The sequence below is a fragment of the Gobius niger genome, assembly GCF_951799975.1.
Source record: "Gobius niger genome assembly, chromosome: 4".
NCBI classification, from domain to species: domain Eukaryota; kingdom Metazoa; phylum Chordata; class Actinopteri; order Gobiiformes; family Gobiidae; genus Gobius; species Gobius niger.
Window position 1 is genome coordinate 1,215,106 of NC_136855.1, and position 17,639 is coordinate 1,232,744.

At 45.8% G+C, this 17,639-nt stretch overlaps 1 protein-coding gene across 1 annotated transcript in view; it reads left to right on the forward strand.

The window, feature by feature from the left end:
• The first annotated feature begins 1,612 nt into the window (after nt 1–1,612).
• The window catches only part of uacab (uveal autoantigen with coiled-coil domains and ankyrin repeats b), a 79,310-nt gene continuing 63,283 nt past the window's right edge, over nt 1,613–17,639 (forward strand). Inside the window, exon 1 of the mRNA XM_079555137.1 lies at nt 1,613–1,805. Within this exon, the coding sequence (XP_079411263.1) occupies nt 1,758–1,805 (48 nt within the window). The 5' untranslated portion in view covers nt 1,613–1,757. The remainder of the gene's footprint in view (nt 1,806–17,639) is intronic.

The following is a 17,639-nucleotide window of genomic DNA, read 5'->3' on the forward strand; positions in this document are numbered from 1 at the left end:
CCTTGTTTAGACCTGGTTTAGACCTGGTTTAGACCTGGTTTAGACCTGGTTAAGACCTGGTTTAGGTCTGGTTTAGACCTGGTTTAGACCTGGTTTAGACCTGGTTAAGACCTGGTTTAGTCCTGGTTTAGACCTGGTTTAGACCTGGTTTAGACCTGGTTTAGTCCTGGTTTAGTCCTGGTTTAGACCTGGTTAAGACCTGGTTTAGGTCTGGTTTAGACCTGGTTTAGACCTGGTTTAGACCTGGTTAAGACCTGGTTTAGTCCTGGTTTAGACCTGGTTAAGACCTGGTTTAGACCTGGTTTAGTCCTGGTTTAGTCCTGGTTTAGACCTGGTTTAGACCTGGTTTAGACCTGGTTTAGACCTGGTTAAGACCTGGTTTAGGTCTGGTTTAGACCTGGTTTAGACCTGGTTAAGACCTGGTTTAGACCTGGTTTAGTCCTGGTTTAGACCTGGTTTAGACCTGGTTTAGACCTGGTTTAGACCTGGTTTAGACCTGGTTAAGACCTGGTTTAGGTCTGGTTTAGACCTGGTTAAGACCTGGTTTAGACCTGGTTTAGTCCTGGTTTAGACCTGGTTTAGACCTGGTTTAGACCTGGTTTAGACCTGGTTAAGACCTGGTTTAGGTCTGGTTTAGACCTGGTTTAGACCTGGTTTAGACCTGGTTTAGACCTGGTTTAGACCTGGTTTAGACCTGGTTAAGACCTGGTTTAGACCTGGTTTAGACCTGGTTTAGACCTGGTTTAGACCTGGTTAAGACCTGGTTTAGACCTGGTTTAGTCCTGGTTTAGACCTGGTTTAGACCTGGTTTAGACCTGGTTTAGACCTGGTTTAGACCTGGTTAAGACCTGGTTTAGGTCTGGTTTAGACCTGGTTTAGACCTGGTTAAGACCTGGTTTAGGTCTGGTTTAGACCTGGTTTAGACCTGGTTTAGACCTGGTTTAGACCTGGTTTAGACCTGGTTTAGACCTGGTTAAGACCTGGTTTAGTCCTGGTTTAGACCTGGTTAAGACCTGGTTTAGACCTGGTTTAGTCCTGGTTTAGTCCTGGTTTAGACCTGGTTAAGACCTGGTTTAGACCTGGTTTAGTCCTGGTTTAGTCCTGGTTTAGACCTGGTTTAGTCCTGGTTTAGTCCTGGTTAAGACCTGGTTTAGACCTGGTTTAGTCCTGGTTTAGTCCTGGTTTAGACCTGGTTTAGACCCAGCTTAGTCCGGGTTTAGAACTGATTTAGTTCCTGTTTCTGACCTGAGTTAGTGGTTTGCTCCTTTAGACCTGGTTTGATTCAAATAAAAAAAGAAGAAAACTCCTGCACATTATACTCTTAAATGCTTTTACTTATACTTGTGAAGTACATGTTAGTACTTTTTCCCCAGTTCTTTTAACCTTCAGACCTTTGTTTGATCTCAGGTCAGACTTTGTGCTTCAGAGTCTCCCAGGTGTCACGTCCAGGTATGTGACGTCACTCCGTTCCTCCTCCAGGATCCGTCCCACTCCACTCCACTCCTTCAGGAAGTCCCTCCCCCTCTCCCTCCCCATTGGCCGTCCCCTCCTGCCTTCGGCCTGTGCGCGGCTGTGATTGGCCCGCTCCCGCTCCCTCTCCCTCTGCCTTCGCTTCTGCGGTCAGAGCGTCAGGTGAAACTCAGCCCCGTGAGACCGAGCCGCTTCCACCCGCTTCCCCGGGAACTTTCTGGACTATTCCTTCCCTTCTTCATGACCCCCGAGCCGCGGAGGAGCCTCACAGGAACCGGCGCGTCACCATGAAGAGCCTGAAGAACCGCCTGAAGAAGCACGAAGTCAACCTCACGGTGAGTCCGACGCGCTTCTGTTGTTGTTTGGCGGCGGGTTGCTAACTCCCACGCGCCCTGTCCCGCGCGGATCGCACTTTATCCGCTTCACTCGCTCCACATCCACGTCTGGAGTCGCTCTGGGGCCGCTCCTCTGCCCCCGCGGAGGCACCTGCGCAGGAACAAGTGCTCCTCGTCCTCATGGCTCCGCTTTTGCGCACGGGACTCTCTCCGTCTCCGGCGCGTTAGAGTTCCGGGGAGGTTTGACCCTCTTTGTTTTGGTCCAAATCTGAAGCAGCTGACCGCGCGCTGTCGTGGGCAGAGAGCGGGCACGGACGCCGCTGTACAGGCTGCTCTTTGTCAGTGTAGTCCCCGCAGGAGGAGGAGGAGAGCCGGGCCCCAGCGCCGCGCCGTGTCACGGAATGGGAGGGATTGTCCAACTTTTTTGGCAACAAGTGCCTGGAGTCTTTTAAAAGTGTCTGAAAAGCCTCATTCTCTGCCCTGTTCAGGAGGAGAACTGTGGGATTAAAGCTGGGGGGGGAGAGGAGTGGGTGTTTAGGACAGGGTTCTGTCGAGATCTGCACCCCCTGTTCTAAATGTGCACCCCTGTCCAAATGTGTCCAAATGTGCACCTCCTGTCCAAATGTGCACCTCCTTTCCAAATGTGTTCAAATGTGCACCCCCTGTCCAAATGTGCACCCCCTGTCCAAATGTGTCCAAATGTGCACCTCCTGTCCAAATGTGCACCCCCTGTCCAAATGTGTTCAAATGTGCACCCCCTGTCCAAATGTGCACCCCCTGTCCAAATGTGTCCAAATGTGTTCAAATGTGCACCCCCTGTCCAAATGTGCACCCCCTGTCCAAATGTGTTCAAATGTGCACCCCCTGTCCAAATGTGCACCTCCTGTCCAAATGTGTCCAAATGTGTCCAAATGTGTCCAAATGTGCACCTCCTGTCCAAATGTGTCCAAATGTGTTCAAATGTGCACCCCCTGTCCAAATGTGCACCTCCTGTCCAAATGTGTCCAAATGTGTCCAAATGTGCACCTCCTGTCCAAATGTGCACCCCCTGTCCAAATGTGCACCCCCTGTCCAAATGTGCACCTCCTGTCCAAATGTGCACCCCTGTCCAAATGTGCACCTCCTGTCCAAATGTGCACCTCCTGTCCAAATGTGCACCTCCTGTCCAAATGTGCACCTCCTGTCCAAATGTGCACCCCCTGTCCAAATGTGCACCTCCTGTCCAAATGTGCACCCCTGTCCAAATGTGCACCTCCTGTCCAAATGTGCACCTCCTGTCCAAATGTGCACCTCCTGTCCAAATGTGCACCTCCTGTCCAAATGTGCACCTCCTGTCCAAATGTGCACCTCCTGTCCAAATGTGTCCAAATGTTCACCCCTGTCCAAATGTGTCCAAATGTGCACCCCCTGTCCAAATGTTCACCCCTGTCCAAATGTGTCCAAATGTGCACCCCTGTCCAAATGTGTCCAAATGTGCACCCCTGTCCAAATGTGCACCCCTGTCCAAATGTGTCCAAATGTGCACCCCTGTCCAAATGTGTCCAAATGTGCACCCCTGTCCAAATGTGCACCCCTGTCCAAATGTGCACCTCCTGTCCAAATGTGCACCTCCTGTCCAAATGTGCACCTCCTGTCCAAATGTGCACCTCCTGTCCAAATGTGCACCTCCTGTCCAAATGTGCACCTCCTGTCCAAATGTGTCCAAATGTGCACCTCCTGTCCAAATGTGCACCCCTGTCCAAATGTGTCCAAATGTGCACCTCCTGTCCAAATGTGTCCAAATGTGCACCTCCTGTCCAAATGTGTCCAAATGTGCACCTCCTGTCCAAATGTGCACCCCCTGTCCAAATGTGCACCTCCTGTCCAAATGTGCACCTCCTGTCCAAATGTGCACCCCCTGTCCAAATGTGCACCTCCTGTCCAAATGTGCACCTCCTGTCCAAATGTGCACCTCCTGTCCAAATGTGCACCCCTGTCCAAATGTGCACCTCCTGTCCAAATGTGCACCCCCTGTCCAAATGTGCACCTCCTGTCCAAATGTGCACCCCTGTCCAAATGTGCACCCCCTGTCCAAATGTGCACCTCCTGTCCAAATGTGCACCTCCTGTCCAAATGTGCACCCCCTGTCCAAATGTGCACCTCCTGTCCAAATGTGCACCTCCTGTCCAAATGTGCACCTCCTGTCCAAATGTGCACCTCCTGTCCAAATGTGCACCTCCTGTCCAAATGTGCACCTCCTGTCCAAATGTGCACCTCCTGTCCAAATGTGCACCTCCTGTCCAAATGTGCACCCCTGTCCAAATGTGCACCTCCTGTCCAAATGTGCACCTCCTGTCCAAATGTGCACCCCTGTCCAAATGTGCACCTCCTGTCCAAATGTGCACCCCTGTCCAAATGTGCACCTCCTGTCCAAATGTGCACCCCCTGTCCAAATGTGCACCTCCTGTCCAAATGTGCACCCCTGTCCAAATGTGCACCCCCTGTCCAAATGTGCACCTCCTGTCCAAATGTGCACCTCCTGTCCAAATGTGCACCCCCTGTCCAAATGTGCACCTCCTGTCCAAATGTGCACCTCCTGTCCAAATGTGCACCTCCTGTCCAAATGTGCACCTCCTGTCCAAATGTGCACCTCCTGTCCAAATGTGCACCTCCTGTCCAAATGTGCACCCCTGTCCAAATGTGCACCTCCTGTCCAAATGTGCACCTCCTGTCCAAATGTGCACCCCTGTCCAAATGTGCACCTCCTGTCCAAATGTGCACCTCCTGTCCAAATGTGCACCTCCTGTCCAAATGTGCACCCCCTGTCCAAATGTGTCCAAATGTGCACCCCCTGTCCAAATGTGCACCCCTGTCCAAATGTGCACCCCCTGTCCAAATGTGCACCTCCTGTCCAAATGTGCACCTCCTGTCCAAATGTGCACCTCCTGTCCAAATGTGCACCTCCTGTCCAAATGTGCACCTCCTGTCCAAATGTGCACCTCCTGTCCAAATGTGCACCTCCTGTCCAAATGTGCACCTCCTGTCCAAATGTGTCCAAATGTGCACCCCTGTCCACAAGTGCTCGATCGTCTGGTTGGGTTTTATTTATAATCTGGCAATTGAGAAAAACGGGCGGGACTAAGCGAGAACTCGGTCCAGATCGAGTCACGTGTGAAGGTCAGAGGTCAAACGACAAGAAGACGACCAAATAAACTAAAGCTCTTCATATCTTTATTACATCGAGTAGCTTTATTGTACCTTTTACTGCATATTTCTGTGTATCTATCTGCCCCCCCCCGCCCACACTCGTCACTGTTTCTATTGTGCTCTTAAACAAGTGTGAATCTCGCTGGGACGAGGAGGGAGTGTTTGTTTTTGAGTGGTTTGCATACTTTGTGTCTCTTTGCATCTGTGCTCCTGTAGTTTAGAGTCGGAGAGTTTACTGTTACTGAGGAAACCCGGGGCAGTATTTACGATCCGCTGCTCACAGTGTCCGAAAAACAAAGACGAGGAACCCTTTTTCAAACGAGCCTCAAAGCTAAAGCTAAAGATGATCCAACTCCACGCCTGTTTCAGGGATTCAGATCATGTTCCTCTGACCTGTCTGTGTGAGAGAATGTGTTGGTCAGTGAAGGATTATGTGAAGCCTGTCACTATAACGTGAAGTATCGCGATAAACGATATTATCGACTCTAACGATACCAGATACTGTCGGCCGCAGGTTAGATTGAAAAAAATGATTCAAATTTCTTGAAAAAATGGGGCAGAAAAATGGCAAAAATGAAATTTGGGGGAAAAACATTGTTTAAAAAAAAAAGAAAAAGGTGGAACAATTGTGGGGGGAAATTGTGATAAAAAAAAATAGGGGGAAAAAATTTTGAAAAAAAAAAACAAATTCAAGAAAAAATGAAATATGTTGGGAGGAAAATGTGGGTAAAATTGGGAAAAGCGTGGAAAAAAGTCGAAAGATTGGGGAAAATGTATTCAAATTTCGTGCTCTCCTCCACTGGATCTCCTCAAGGCTGCGTCTTATCGTCTTTGCTTTTTGTTTTATACACCAACGACTGCAGAAGTGTGTATGGGAACATCTCCTGAAATGTGCAGATGACTCCGTCATTATGAGTCTCTTAACAAACAGCGAGACGCCCATGGACCCATCGCTGATGATTTTAATGATTGAACAGTTTCATTTGTCTATCAATGTGTCAAAGACCAAGGACATGTTGATAGATTTCCGCAAGGCGCCCCCTAGTGGCACCAGCACTGTGATCCAGGGAAAACCGGTTGAAGTAGTCTCCGAATACAAGTACCTCGGGACTATTATTGACAAGGACTAACACTGAGTCTAACACTGACGCCATCTGCAAAAAGCTGCAGCAAAGACTCTTCTTTTAAGAAAAATGAATTCATTTAGAGTCTGTAACGTCCTCATGACGATCTTTTACCTCTTTTATTCAGTCAGTTTTAACATTTTGTTTTGTATCTTGGTTTGGGGCTCTTTCTGTCACCAACAAAAAATGTCTGAAGTTGGTCAGAGTAGCAGGAAAAATCACTGATACACAGCAGACTCAGCTGCATGACCTTTACATGACCTTTACAGCCAAAGGGTTGTACGTAAAGCCCAACAGATAATGGAGTGTCCGGACCATCCGCTTTTTAAGGAGTTTAACCTCGTCCCCTCCGGACGCAGGCTCAGAATGCCCTGTACTGGAACTGGTCGGGCCAGGGCCTCTTTTATTCCAGAGGCTGTTGTGAAGATAAATGATCATCTGTTGCTCAGTGAAGCTGCTGCAAATGAGGCTTTATCTGATCTTCTGCTGATGGTCTCTCAGCTTCAGAGCCTGATGATGCTGTGACTGTGCGATCTTTGTCCCAAACACAATTGTCTCACTGTGTTTTTTTTGTTTGTTTTTGCTTTATTATGTGTGGACTCCTGCTGCATAATCATTTCCTCCGGGACAGAAATAAAGTTGAACCTTGAACCTTGATGGGGAAAACGTGGACAAATTAGGGGCAAAAATTTATGGGGGTTGATTGGAAAAAAAAAATTCAAATTTCTTGAAAAAGGTGAAATTTGGGGGAAAAATAAGAAAAGTTTTAAAAAAAATTGATAAAATGTGCAAAGTGTTTTGTCATCAATGATGTTTTTGAGCGATGTAAATCCAGATGTTTGTAGCGCAGGATTTGCTTCTTCGTTATCAAAAAAAGTTCCCAAAAATATCGATCCAGCTCTAGTGATTAGTGGTGGTGAAGAAACTCCGGGCAGTAAAGTGACTGTTGCCATGGGATACGAATTGAAAAACAGTTAGCTTTGCGATGCTAATGTTGCTAATCTTGCTAACATGAAGCCCTTACTGCACTCTGTAAATGATGAGTGGGATTATCAGCCCTGTAAAAGAGTTCCACGAGGCTCCTCAGGTTCAGCGCGAGGCTCGCTCTGTAACCTGCGCCTCAGCACAGATGCATGATGGGAGTCTGTGATTACCATGAGAAAAGGCCCGCGGAGCTGAACTGTCTGTCCTCCTCACAGGGGAGAGTCTTTCAGAGGGAGGCTCTTTGTATCTTTGTATTTCAGCCTGCTCCCTGTGCCCCTGAACTCTCCCCTTCCCTCCCTCTGCTGCCCCCTGTGGTGCAGCTCCTTGTGAAAGTCACAGCCTTATTTTCATCCGTCGAGTTGTTTTGTAAAGCCCAAAATCACAGCAGGAGTTCACTTTATTACTTTAACCTGGGACATTTTTCCCTTTTGGTCAATCAAAGTCAAAGCAGGAACCGAAAAAATAATAATCTTAAAGCAGAACTAAGTAACTCGTGCCCCTAGAGGCCGTAAGCGCCACTGCAGGAGTCGTACATGTTGTGTTTTTTACTCATTAATCGTCCGTGAGAGTAAATCCTGCGCTGACAGAAAAGACAAAGGGACAGAGGGATGTTGTTCATCCAGTTACACAATGGAGATCATGTTTTTCATTCAAACTTGACTGTAAATACTGTTTAAGTGGTGCTAGCCCACAGTTAGCTTTGCCCGTTAGCCTGTTAGCTTCTTCTTCCTGATTCCATTAGGGTTAGTGCTAGATCGTACGCTCCGGAGGGACGGTCTGCTGTGAGTTTGTATAGATCTATGAGTTGGTTTGTCTAAAAATACAAATAATCCTAATCCTAATCCTTAAAGTTAACCCCTTAACTCCCACCTGAACCGAGCACATTTTCTCCAGTTTGGCTTTACCCCAATCCAAAAGCTTCTGGAAAAAAGGTGAGAAAATAGCAACAAAACTGAGACAAAAACAAGGATGGAAATGTGACAAAAAAGTGACAAAAAATCGATTAAAAAAAATGTCAAAAATGTGACAAAAAATGTACGAAAAATTGACAAAATGTGGCAAAAAAAATTACACAAATGTGATAAAAAACAATGATGGAAATGGGACAAAAAAGTGAGAAAACATTGACAAACGTGACGAAAAATTTATGAAAAAGTGGCAAAAATGTCACAAGAAATTGACAAAAGAATGACGAAAAAATGTGCCAAAAAACATTACAAAAAATTGATAAAAAATTGACAAAAAAATGTCAAAAATGTGACAAAAAATTGATTAAAAATTGACGAAAAAATTACACAAATGTGATAAAAAATGACCAAAAAAATGACAAAAAAGTGACAAAAAATGTATTAAAAATGGACAAAAAAATGACAAAAATGTGATAAAAAATTACAAAAAAGTCACAAAAATGAGTTGAATACCCAACAAAAAAATGTTGAATGAAAAATAATGTGATGACGTGAGGAAAAAGATCCTCTCGGTTCAGGCGGGAGTTAAGAGGTTAAACCATTTCCCTGGCCCTAACCTTCATTTGTGTCATGATATCTCACGTTTTCACAGCAGACTGTCCCTCCGGAGCAGACGATCTAGCACTAACCTTTGTGTGTGTATTGGGGCCTTTGACACCAGGGGCCATGAAAGACCCCCCAGTCATCCCGTTAACTCTTGTATGACCCCCAGAGGGACTAGGCAAAGTTACGTAGTTCTGCTTTAAACAGTTTCTTCATCGCTTTTTGTCTTACTTTTTGACGCCATTTTGTCGTGTTTTGTCACTTTTTTTTATTGTGTTATTGTTGCTTTCTTCATCGTTGTGTTTTCCTGTTTTTTGACGCATCTTTGTCGTGTTTTCAGCACTTTTTTGTCATGTTTTTTTTTTTTTTTTTGCTCTTTTTTGTTGCATTTTCATCCTCGTTTTCGTCGCTGTTTTGACGCTATGGAGAAACATGAGCTTAAAGGGATGTTTCAGGATGTTTGACATGGGGCCTCATCTCCTCGTTATCCAGAGTGTTGCTGATTTCTGGAGATATTTTTGTTTGTTATTCACTCAGTTCTTATATTTGAAGAGCTTCGTGGTCCTAGGCTAGTGCATGTCTATGGTATCAGCTAGCCTGCATTAAAAACAGTGTGACCCGCTCCACAGAGCACCTGAGGTAAATCACTTATAACACCAGACTAACCATATAAACGTCTGTGTCCATAGAATCATTTAAAATAACTTATATTTGAGCAGCATCAGCTTCGTGGTTGTATAAGCTACGCGGCGGCGGAGTGATCTGAGAGAAAATAGTCCCTCAAAATGGGATCATTCATGTGATGCAGGTCAGTTATATTCCAAACATGACTCTATGGACACAGACATTTATATGGTTAGTTTGGTGTTATAAGTGATTTGCCTCAGGTGCTCTGTGGAGCGGGTCACACTGTTTTTAACCCCTTAACTCCCACCTGAACCGAGCACTTTTTCGCCAGTTTGGCTTTACCCCAATCCAAAAGCTTCTGGTAAAAAGGTGTGAAACTGAGACGAAAACAATGATGGAAATGTGACAAAAAAGTGACGAAAACATTGACAAAAAGTGATGAAAAATTGATGAAAAAGTGGCAAAAATTTCACAAAAAAATGACAAAAAAATGACAAAAATGTGACAAAAAATTACACAAATGTGATAAAAAAATGTGACAAAAATGTGACAAAAAAGTTACAAAAAAATGACAAAAATATGACAAAAAATTGACAAAAAAATGACATAAAAGTTACAAAAATGAGTTGAATACCCAACAAAAAATCTGATGACGTGAGGAAAAAGATCCTCTCGGTTCAGGCGGGAGTTAAGAGGTTAATGCAGGCTAGCTGATACCATAGACATGCACTAGCCTAGCACTAGCCTAGCGCCACGGAACTCTTCAAATATAAGAACTGCATGAATTACAAAAAAAGATATCTCCAGAAATCAGCAACACTCTTTCATTAACCAGTTCTGATGGCCGTTTTGTGGCGGTTTATTTCCTTGCGTGTTTCCCTGCGTGTTTCCTTGCGTGTTTCCCTGCGTGTTTCCCTGCGTGTTCCCAGAGTGGCGTCTCTGCTGGTTGATCTTTTCTCATGTGTCATAAGGAAACGTGATAAATGTTCTTATCTGAGGAACGTTATGGCCTCAGAGTTTATGGCTTTATTACCGCGCTCACGGCCTTGCTTTAGTTTCCTCCACACTTTCCTTTGTGCCGTTAGTTCACGTTGACGCCATAAACGTGTTTCAGCTTCAGGCCCTCGTTCTTGTGCTTCCTTCATCGGAGAGCTTTCACTTTACAGTCGGCTTCTTTAAAGCAGAGAATCCAAACTGTGGTGACACTAAAGATCCTCAACACGTCACAATCCATCCCTTTGTTTGTCAAAGTTTGTCGATATAGTTCAAATTTGTGCTGTAATACTTATTTTTATTTCAGATGTTTGTTATACAGTGTTTATGTTTATTTTTTAGAGTGAGTTTTCAATGAATCTAATCGTATTTTACTTTGACTTATATCGATATTCAACCTAAATATAAGGGGATTTGTCTATGTCACAACAACACATTTGTAGTTCGATACATCGAGGCAGGAAAGTATCGCGATAAACGATATTATTGACTCGAACGATGCGAGACACGGTCGACTCTCAGGCATAAAAGTGACAGAAAACCTTTTTTATGAAAGTGCCTCATCCTGTCCTGAAATACACACAGGAAACATAATGAAACTCAATTTGCTTCAGTTAAAAATCAAAGTTTTACAAAGAAAAAATATGAGAAATTTTGTCCCTTTTTTATTGCATTGTCTTCCTTGTTTTCATCGCTATTTTTGTGCTTTTGTTCAGGTGAGGGTTAAAAGTTAAATCTGTGAAATTTCAGCACCAACACTTGGGATTCGTGGACACAATACGAGTGATTGTTTTCATTCTTTAAAATCTAAATCCGCTCAGTTTATTCCAGATGTAAAGCCGTGTTTTGATTGTCATTGTGCAGATGTTTTATGAAATATGAGTTGGTCCTGAGCCGCTGTGACTCCGCCCTCAGACCGGCTCTGGTCTCGGGCACAAACCTCTGTCATAATGATTCCTTTAGCTGAGCGGAGTCAGCTTTACCTGAATCTATTTGACCATAAACAGTCGTGATGGGGCTCCGTGTGTGTGTTCCTGTGTACAGTACAGAGCTGGGAGTAAGAACTGGACCGGCTTGTCTGTTCAGGGATCAGCTGGATGTGTCACGCTCTACACGCCTGAACTCGCTCTGCGGCTGAACCGTCTACAGAGAACTGACTCTGTGTCAGAGAGACTGTGAGGTCCCAGACTGAACCCGCCTGTCCCGGACTCTCTCAGTGTCAGAGAGTCTGTGAGGTCCCGGACTGAACCGTCTACAGAGAACTGACTCTGTGTCAGAGAGTCTGTGAGGTCCCAGACTGAACCGTCTACAGAGAACTGACTCTATCAGAGAGTCTGTGAGGTCCCGGACTGAACCGTCTACAGAGAACTGACTCTGTCAGAGAGTCTGTGAGGTCCCGGACTGAACCGTCTACAGAGAACTGACTCTGTCAGAGAGTCTGTGAGGTCCCAGACTGAACCGTCTACAGAGAACTGACTCTATCAGAGAGTCTGTGAGGTCCCAGACTGAACCGTCTACAGAGAACTGACTCTGTCAGAGAGTCTGTGAGGTCCCAGACTGAACCGTCTACAGAGAACTGACTCTGTCAGAGAGTCTGTGAGGTCCCAGACTGAACCGTCTACAGAGAACTGACTCTGTCAGAGAGACTGTGAGGTCCCAGACTGAACCGTCTACAGAGAACTGACTCTGTCAGAGAGTCTGTGAGGTCCCAGACTGAACCGTCTACAGAGAACTGACTCTGTCAGAGAGTCTGTGAGGTCCCAGACTGAACCGTCTACAGAGAACTGACTCTGTCAGAGAGTCTGTGAGGTCCCAGACTGAACCGTCTACAGAGAACTGACTCTATCAGAGAGTCTGTGAGGTCCCAGACTGAACCGTCTACAGAGAACTGACTCTGTCAGAGAGTCTGTGAGGTCCCAGACTGAACCGTCTACAGAGAACTGACTCTGTCAGAGAGTCTGTGAGGTCCCAGACTGAACCGTCTACAGAGAACTGACTCTGTCAGAGAGACTGTGAGGTCCCAGACTGAACCGTCTACAGAGAACTGACTCTGTCAGAGAGTCTGTGAGGTCCCAGACTGAACCGTCTACAGAGAACTGACTCTGTCAGAGAGTCTGTGAGGTCCCAGACTGAACCGTCTACAGAGAACTGACTCTGTCAGAGAGTCTGTGAGGTCCCAGACTGAACCGTCTACAGAGAACTGACTCTGTGTCAGAGAGTCTGTGAGGTCCCAGACTGAACCGTCTACAGAGAACTGACTCTGTCAGAGAGTCTGTGAGGTCCCAGACTGAACCGTCTACAGAGAACTGACTCTGTCAGAGAGACTGTGAGGTCCCAGACTGAACCGTCTACAGAGAACTGACTCTGTCAGAGAGTCTGTGAGGTCCCAGACTGAACCGTCTACAGAGAACTGACTCTGTGTCAGAGAGACTGTGAGGTCCCAGACTGAACCCGCCTGTCCCAGACTAAACTCGCCTGTCCCAGACTAAACTCGCCTGTCCCAGACTAAACCCGCCTGTCCCAGACTAAACTCGCCTGTCCCAGACTAAACCCGCCTGTCCCAGACTAAACCCGCCTGTCCCAGACTAAACCCGCCTGTCCCGGACCAAACCCGCCTGTCTTGGACTCTCTCAGTGTCAGAGAGTCTGTGAGCTCCGGGACTGAACCATCTACAGAGAACTGACTCTGTGTCAGAGAGTCTGTGGGCTCCAGGACCGCCTGTCCCAGACTGAACCCGCCTGTCCCAGACTCTCAGTGCTTTATAAAGCAGCAGCAGCTCCAGGGTTCTGAGTTTTGAAAGTTAAACCCTGTCTTCCCCTGAGCACCCGCCTGCAGAGCGAGGCACAGCCGGGGTGAAGCCACTCCGGGTGCTCTCGGGCGGGTCTGAATGAAGCGATTAGTCATCCTTCTTTTCATTGAGGTTTTCTTATATCTACATGGGGGTGGGAGGTATTGACAGAAATGAACGTCTCGATATTTTTTCAATCCTTCAAAGAAATGTGTGTCCAGAAAAGAAAGAAGGTCCAGCTGGTCTTTTGACTCGCTGTATCTGACCTGTTATTGTATAGCATTACTAGAACATAAAGATATGAGACATTATTGGTTTAAACATTAGGGTGATGTGAACAAAAATCTATATCACAGTATGAAAAGAAATATCACAATAATGATGTATTTGACGATATAATTTACACCTGACAAAATACTTCAAAATCACAGCCTTTAGACCAGGGTCACGAACGTGCCCTTTGGGGCCGGTTATTTCGATCTTGTGTCTCACTAAGAGTTTAAAATGAAGCTTTGTTGATATAACATGGGGTCAGTGTCCTGTACGTGAACGGTGTATATCAAGTCTTTAGGAGCTTTTTTAACCGGTTGCTCTCAAACAACTTAATGCTCTGGAAGTGGCCCTCAGATGGAAAAAGGTTGTTGACCCCTGCTTTAGATAACAGGGAACATTCATTTAAAGCTATTTTATTCATCTAAATCTCTACAGAAGATGAGACAAAATAATATTGCTACAATTATTTGCACCTTCATCTCCACCACAGTGAAACGCTCCTGTAGGTTCACAGCCTCTGCACTTCACCAGTGTTTCATTATCAGAGACTGTGATCGACCTGTGAGTCTTAACGTGTTGTTGTAAAAGAATAAAAGATCCTGCAGACTTACTCAGACCTGTGGATGTGCGTGCCTTTTCCCACAACCTCTATTAACGTGTTATTAGCATGTGCATGTCAGCAACATGAGTCAAATTAATTGTAGTTTGTAGTTTAATTGTAGGGGCAGACTTACAGTTACAGGAGGGACAGAGAGAGACTGACGGGAGGAGGATATTATTATCCTTTTCTTCACCGTGTTGTTCGTTAGCATCAGGCTAACAGTTAGGAACGTTAGCGAGCTAGCAAAGCCGTGCTAAAACGTATCCTGAGCCGTTTCCTACAAACATGAGCGACTCAAGTGACTTCATTCATATCATGAGATTCTTCATCTCTGTAATGACCACACGCTGCCATGTGGTTGTTTTGACTGTTACACAGGGGAGGGGGCGGCGGCTCACACCACGTCACGGTAACCACGGTAACCACGGTAACCAACAAGGACAACGCCACAAAGTCTGAACAAAACTGTGATGGAAAAAAAAAACATGATTGGGGGGTCGGATAGATACAGACGGCATCTCGTCATAGAGGGGGCGGGGCTTCACCAAGGGGGAAAATAGAATCTTTGGGGAAGCACTATTTTCACTCTTTTTATCCATTTTCTGGTGGAATATGGACTTATTTATCACATACGAATAAAGTCAGGTGTAAATCAGGCCCATATGGATGTTTTCTCACAGCAGATTGTTCAGTAGAAGCGACAAAACAGCAGTTGTAGCAAGCGCTAGCTAACCGTTAGCATTAGCATGATGCTAACATGAAGCATCAAGTTAGCATTCTCCGTTATTTATGTATTTATGGGCTGTTGAACCTCTTTGCTCCTCCCCATGTCTTTGTATCTTTATTTAGTATGAACTATATTCATAATTCAGCGTTTGTTAAAGTAGTTTTTGAATAATTAGAGAAAGTTTAGATTTTCAAACATGACCATATATGGGCGATTCCAGAGATGCATCTGTATCTATTGTTCAAATTCTGAAATATTCGATACATCGTCCAGACACATCGATATATCGTCAGACACATCGATATATCGTCCAGACGCATCGATATATCGTCCAGACACATCGATATATCGTCCAGACACATCGATATATCGTCCAGACACATCGATATATCGTCAGACACATCGATATATCGTGCAGACACATCGATATATCGTCCAGACACATCGATATATCGTCCAGACACATCGATATATCGTCCAGACATATCGATATATCGTCCAGACACATCGATATATGGCTCTGCGTGTGCATGGTGAGCCGCGGTGTCTCCAGGTCTGTGTCTTTGTTGTTCCGCTGCCCTTTAAGGCCCAGAGCGACACTCACTTTGTTGCTTTAAAGTGTCCGGTTTCTCCTTTTGTTTGCTGGAGCCGTGGCTTTTATTCTGTCCATGAGCTCTTTGAATATTGGAGACGTTTGAACTGGTTAAAGGGCGAGCACTTTATTATTATCATAATAATACGTGTCGAGTCATGAGACAAACATGTTGACGACAGTAACAGTGATGTTGGTTTAGCCCGTTCAGAATAAAGAAAACATTTAGCAAAAAGAATCAAAGTTGTTCATGTTTGAATGTATTTTTTTAGTTTTGATCCTACTGGGAATATTACTATTGAAACTTTCAATGGGAACTTTAGCTCTGACTTTTTGAGAGATTTAATAAACCGTAGTTTCCGTGTTACGAGTGAACTGTGGACAGTTTAGTTTTTTAGTTTCTTTTGTGGACAGTTGTTGTTTCCGTGTCCAGTTTGACTCCGCCCTCTCGGGTCCGGCTCTAATTAACCCAGAGTAACGGTTTATAATCCGGTGGATTTACTGAGCAGATCTGTGGAATTAAGTCTGTCCCTCTTAATCCTCTGCGACTCTAATCAAACTGCAGTGACTTTATTTAAGCCACTCTGCAGGTGAGCCTCATAAACAGAAGAACCTCCTGCTTAAAGCTCAGGAAATCAGTCAGGAGTTAGATGTGTAGGAACTTCCTTACTACACGTGGATACCAAACCTGTCAGTGTTTGTGGGAACATTTCGAGGCTGTATTGAAACGTTTAGACAGTGTGTTTTCTGTGGACATTGACACTTGTGGATCTCGTGGATCTTCTGGGTCATGTTGAAGCCTGTGTCTGATCCTGTTCTCCACAGAAAAGCTCTCTCTTCACGGTGGATGTGTGGATGTGTCTGTGTGGATGGATAGAGCAGCATGTGGAGGTCAGTTATAGTTCTACTATATCTTCTATAACGTCTGGGAGACAGATTGAAATGAGCCGCACATTATCTGAGTGTCATTGTCCTTCTGGTGATGACTCTGTCTCTTCATCTACACGAGAACTTCCTCTGTGAACACGGAGCTCAGCACACGCGTGTCACACGGGTCGACTCAGGTCTATGAAAACGCTGCGGTTCATCTGCCAGGCCTGTGTGAGGCGCTGTGGCGCTACAGAGAACCAGACTGTAGACCAGGGGTCCTCAAACCTTTTTCTCTGGGGCCACATTATCGTTCCTGACTGATGGGGGGCCGGGCCGGGCCGGGTCGGGTCGGTTATAACATATAATTGTCTGACCCAGAGCAAAAGGCCTGATTGTGAAGTGGAGACGACCGGCCCGGCTCAGTCACACCTGATCCAGGCACAGTTTCGCTGCAGTGGTTTGTTTTAGTTTGAAATATACAGGTTTTACATATACTTTTATTTCCTAATAAAACATCGTTGTGTAATGTGACCACAGTAACAACTGCTCACACTTGTATTGCACTTTACAAGTGTCACAAGTTTCTCAAAGTGTCGTCATTCTTCCTTCACTCCACACTCGGTGCTGCTTCATTTACCACGTGGCCATAATGTGTTATTTATATCCTGATCTCATATGTCAGTGCCCTCTGCTGGACACGTGTGGAAGTATTTTTTTTATTTATTTAAGTCGCCCCCTAGTTGCTGAATGAGCATCCCGGTTATGTAGTTTAAAAAAACATCATAACTCCGCACAGGAATGGGCGGATTTTTTTTTTTTTTTTTACATCCTCAGGGATTTGTGCTCTACAAGTCGGGGGCCGGGTGCGGGCCGCAGTTTGAGGACCCCTGCTGTAGACACGGGGCTGTAAACGTTCTTAATGAGAAACCCAAACGAGGAGGAGTTTGTCATTCAGGTTCACAGGGGAAAACTGTATCGCAATATCTGTCAGAATTAGATTTTTATAATTGTGCAGCTCTATAGTCTCAGAGCTCTCTGCTGTTGTTCCGTGCAGTGTGTCCCCCCCCCCCACGTCAGCCCGGATGAGTAGAGTTTGTTGTAAAGCCTGGAGTGTGGGAGCTGTGGGGTGGGGGGAGCTGTGTGGGTGGGAGCACGAGTGGGAGCTGTGGGGTGGGGTGGGGAGAGCTGTGTGTGGGAGCTGTATGGGGGGGGGGGAGCTGTGTGGGTGGGAGCGCGAGTGGGAGCTGTGGGTGGGTGGGGGGAGCTGTGTGGGGTGGGAGCGTGACACTAGCGTGATACCAGCGTGTGATTTTAGGATTAGAGCGTGGCCCCAGTCGGCAGAAGGTTCCCAGGCTCCACACTAAAGCCCAGACCACTATGAGAGTGACCCGCGGGGGGCGCTGTCCAAGCTGTTGGACCGTCTTGAAGAAAGTATTTCCTGTTTATGGCCAACTTTATTAAACTCGGCGACAGCCCCAAAACATCACTGCTCTGGAGAAGATCTGCATGGAGGAATGGGCCAAAATACCAGCTACTGTGTGTGCAAACCTGGGACAGA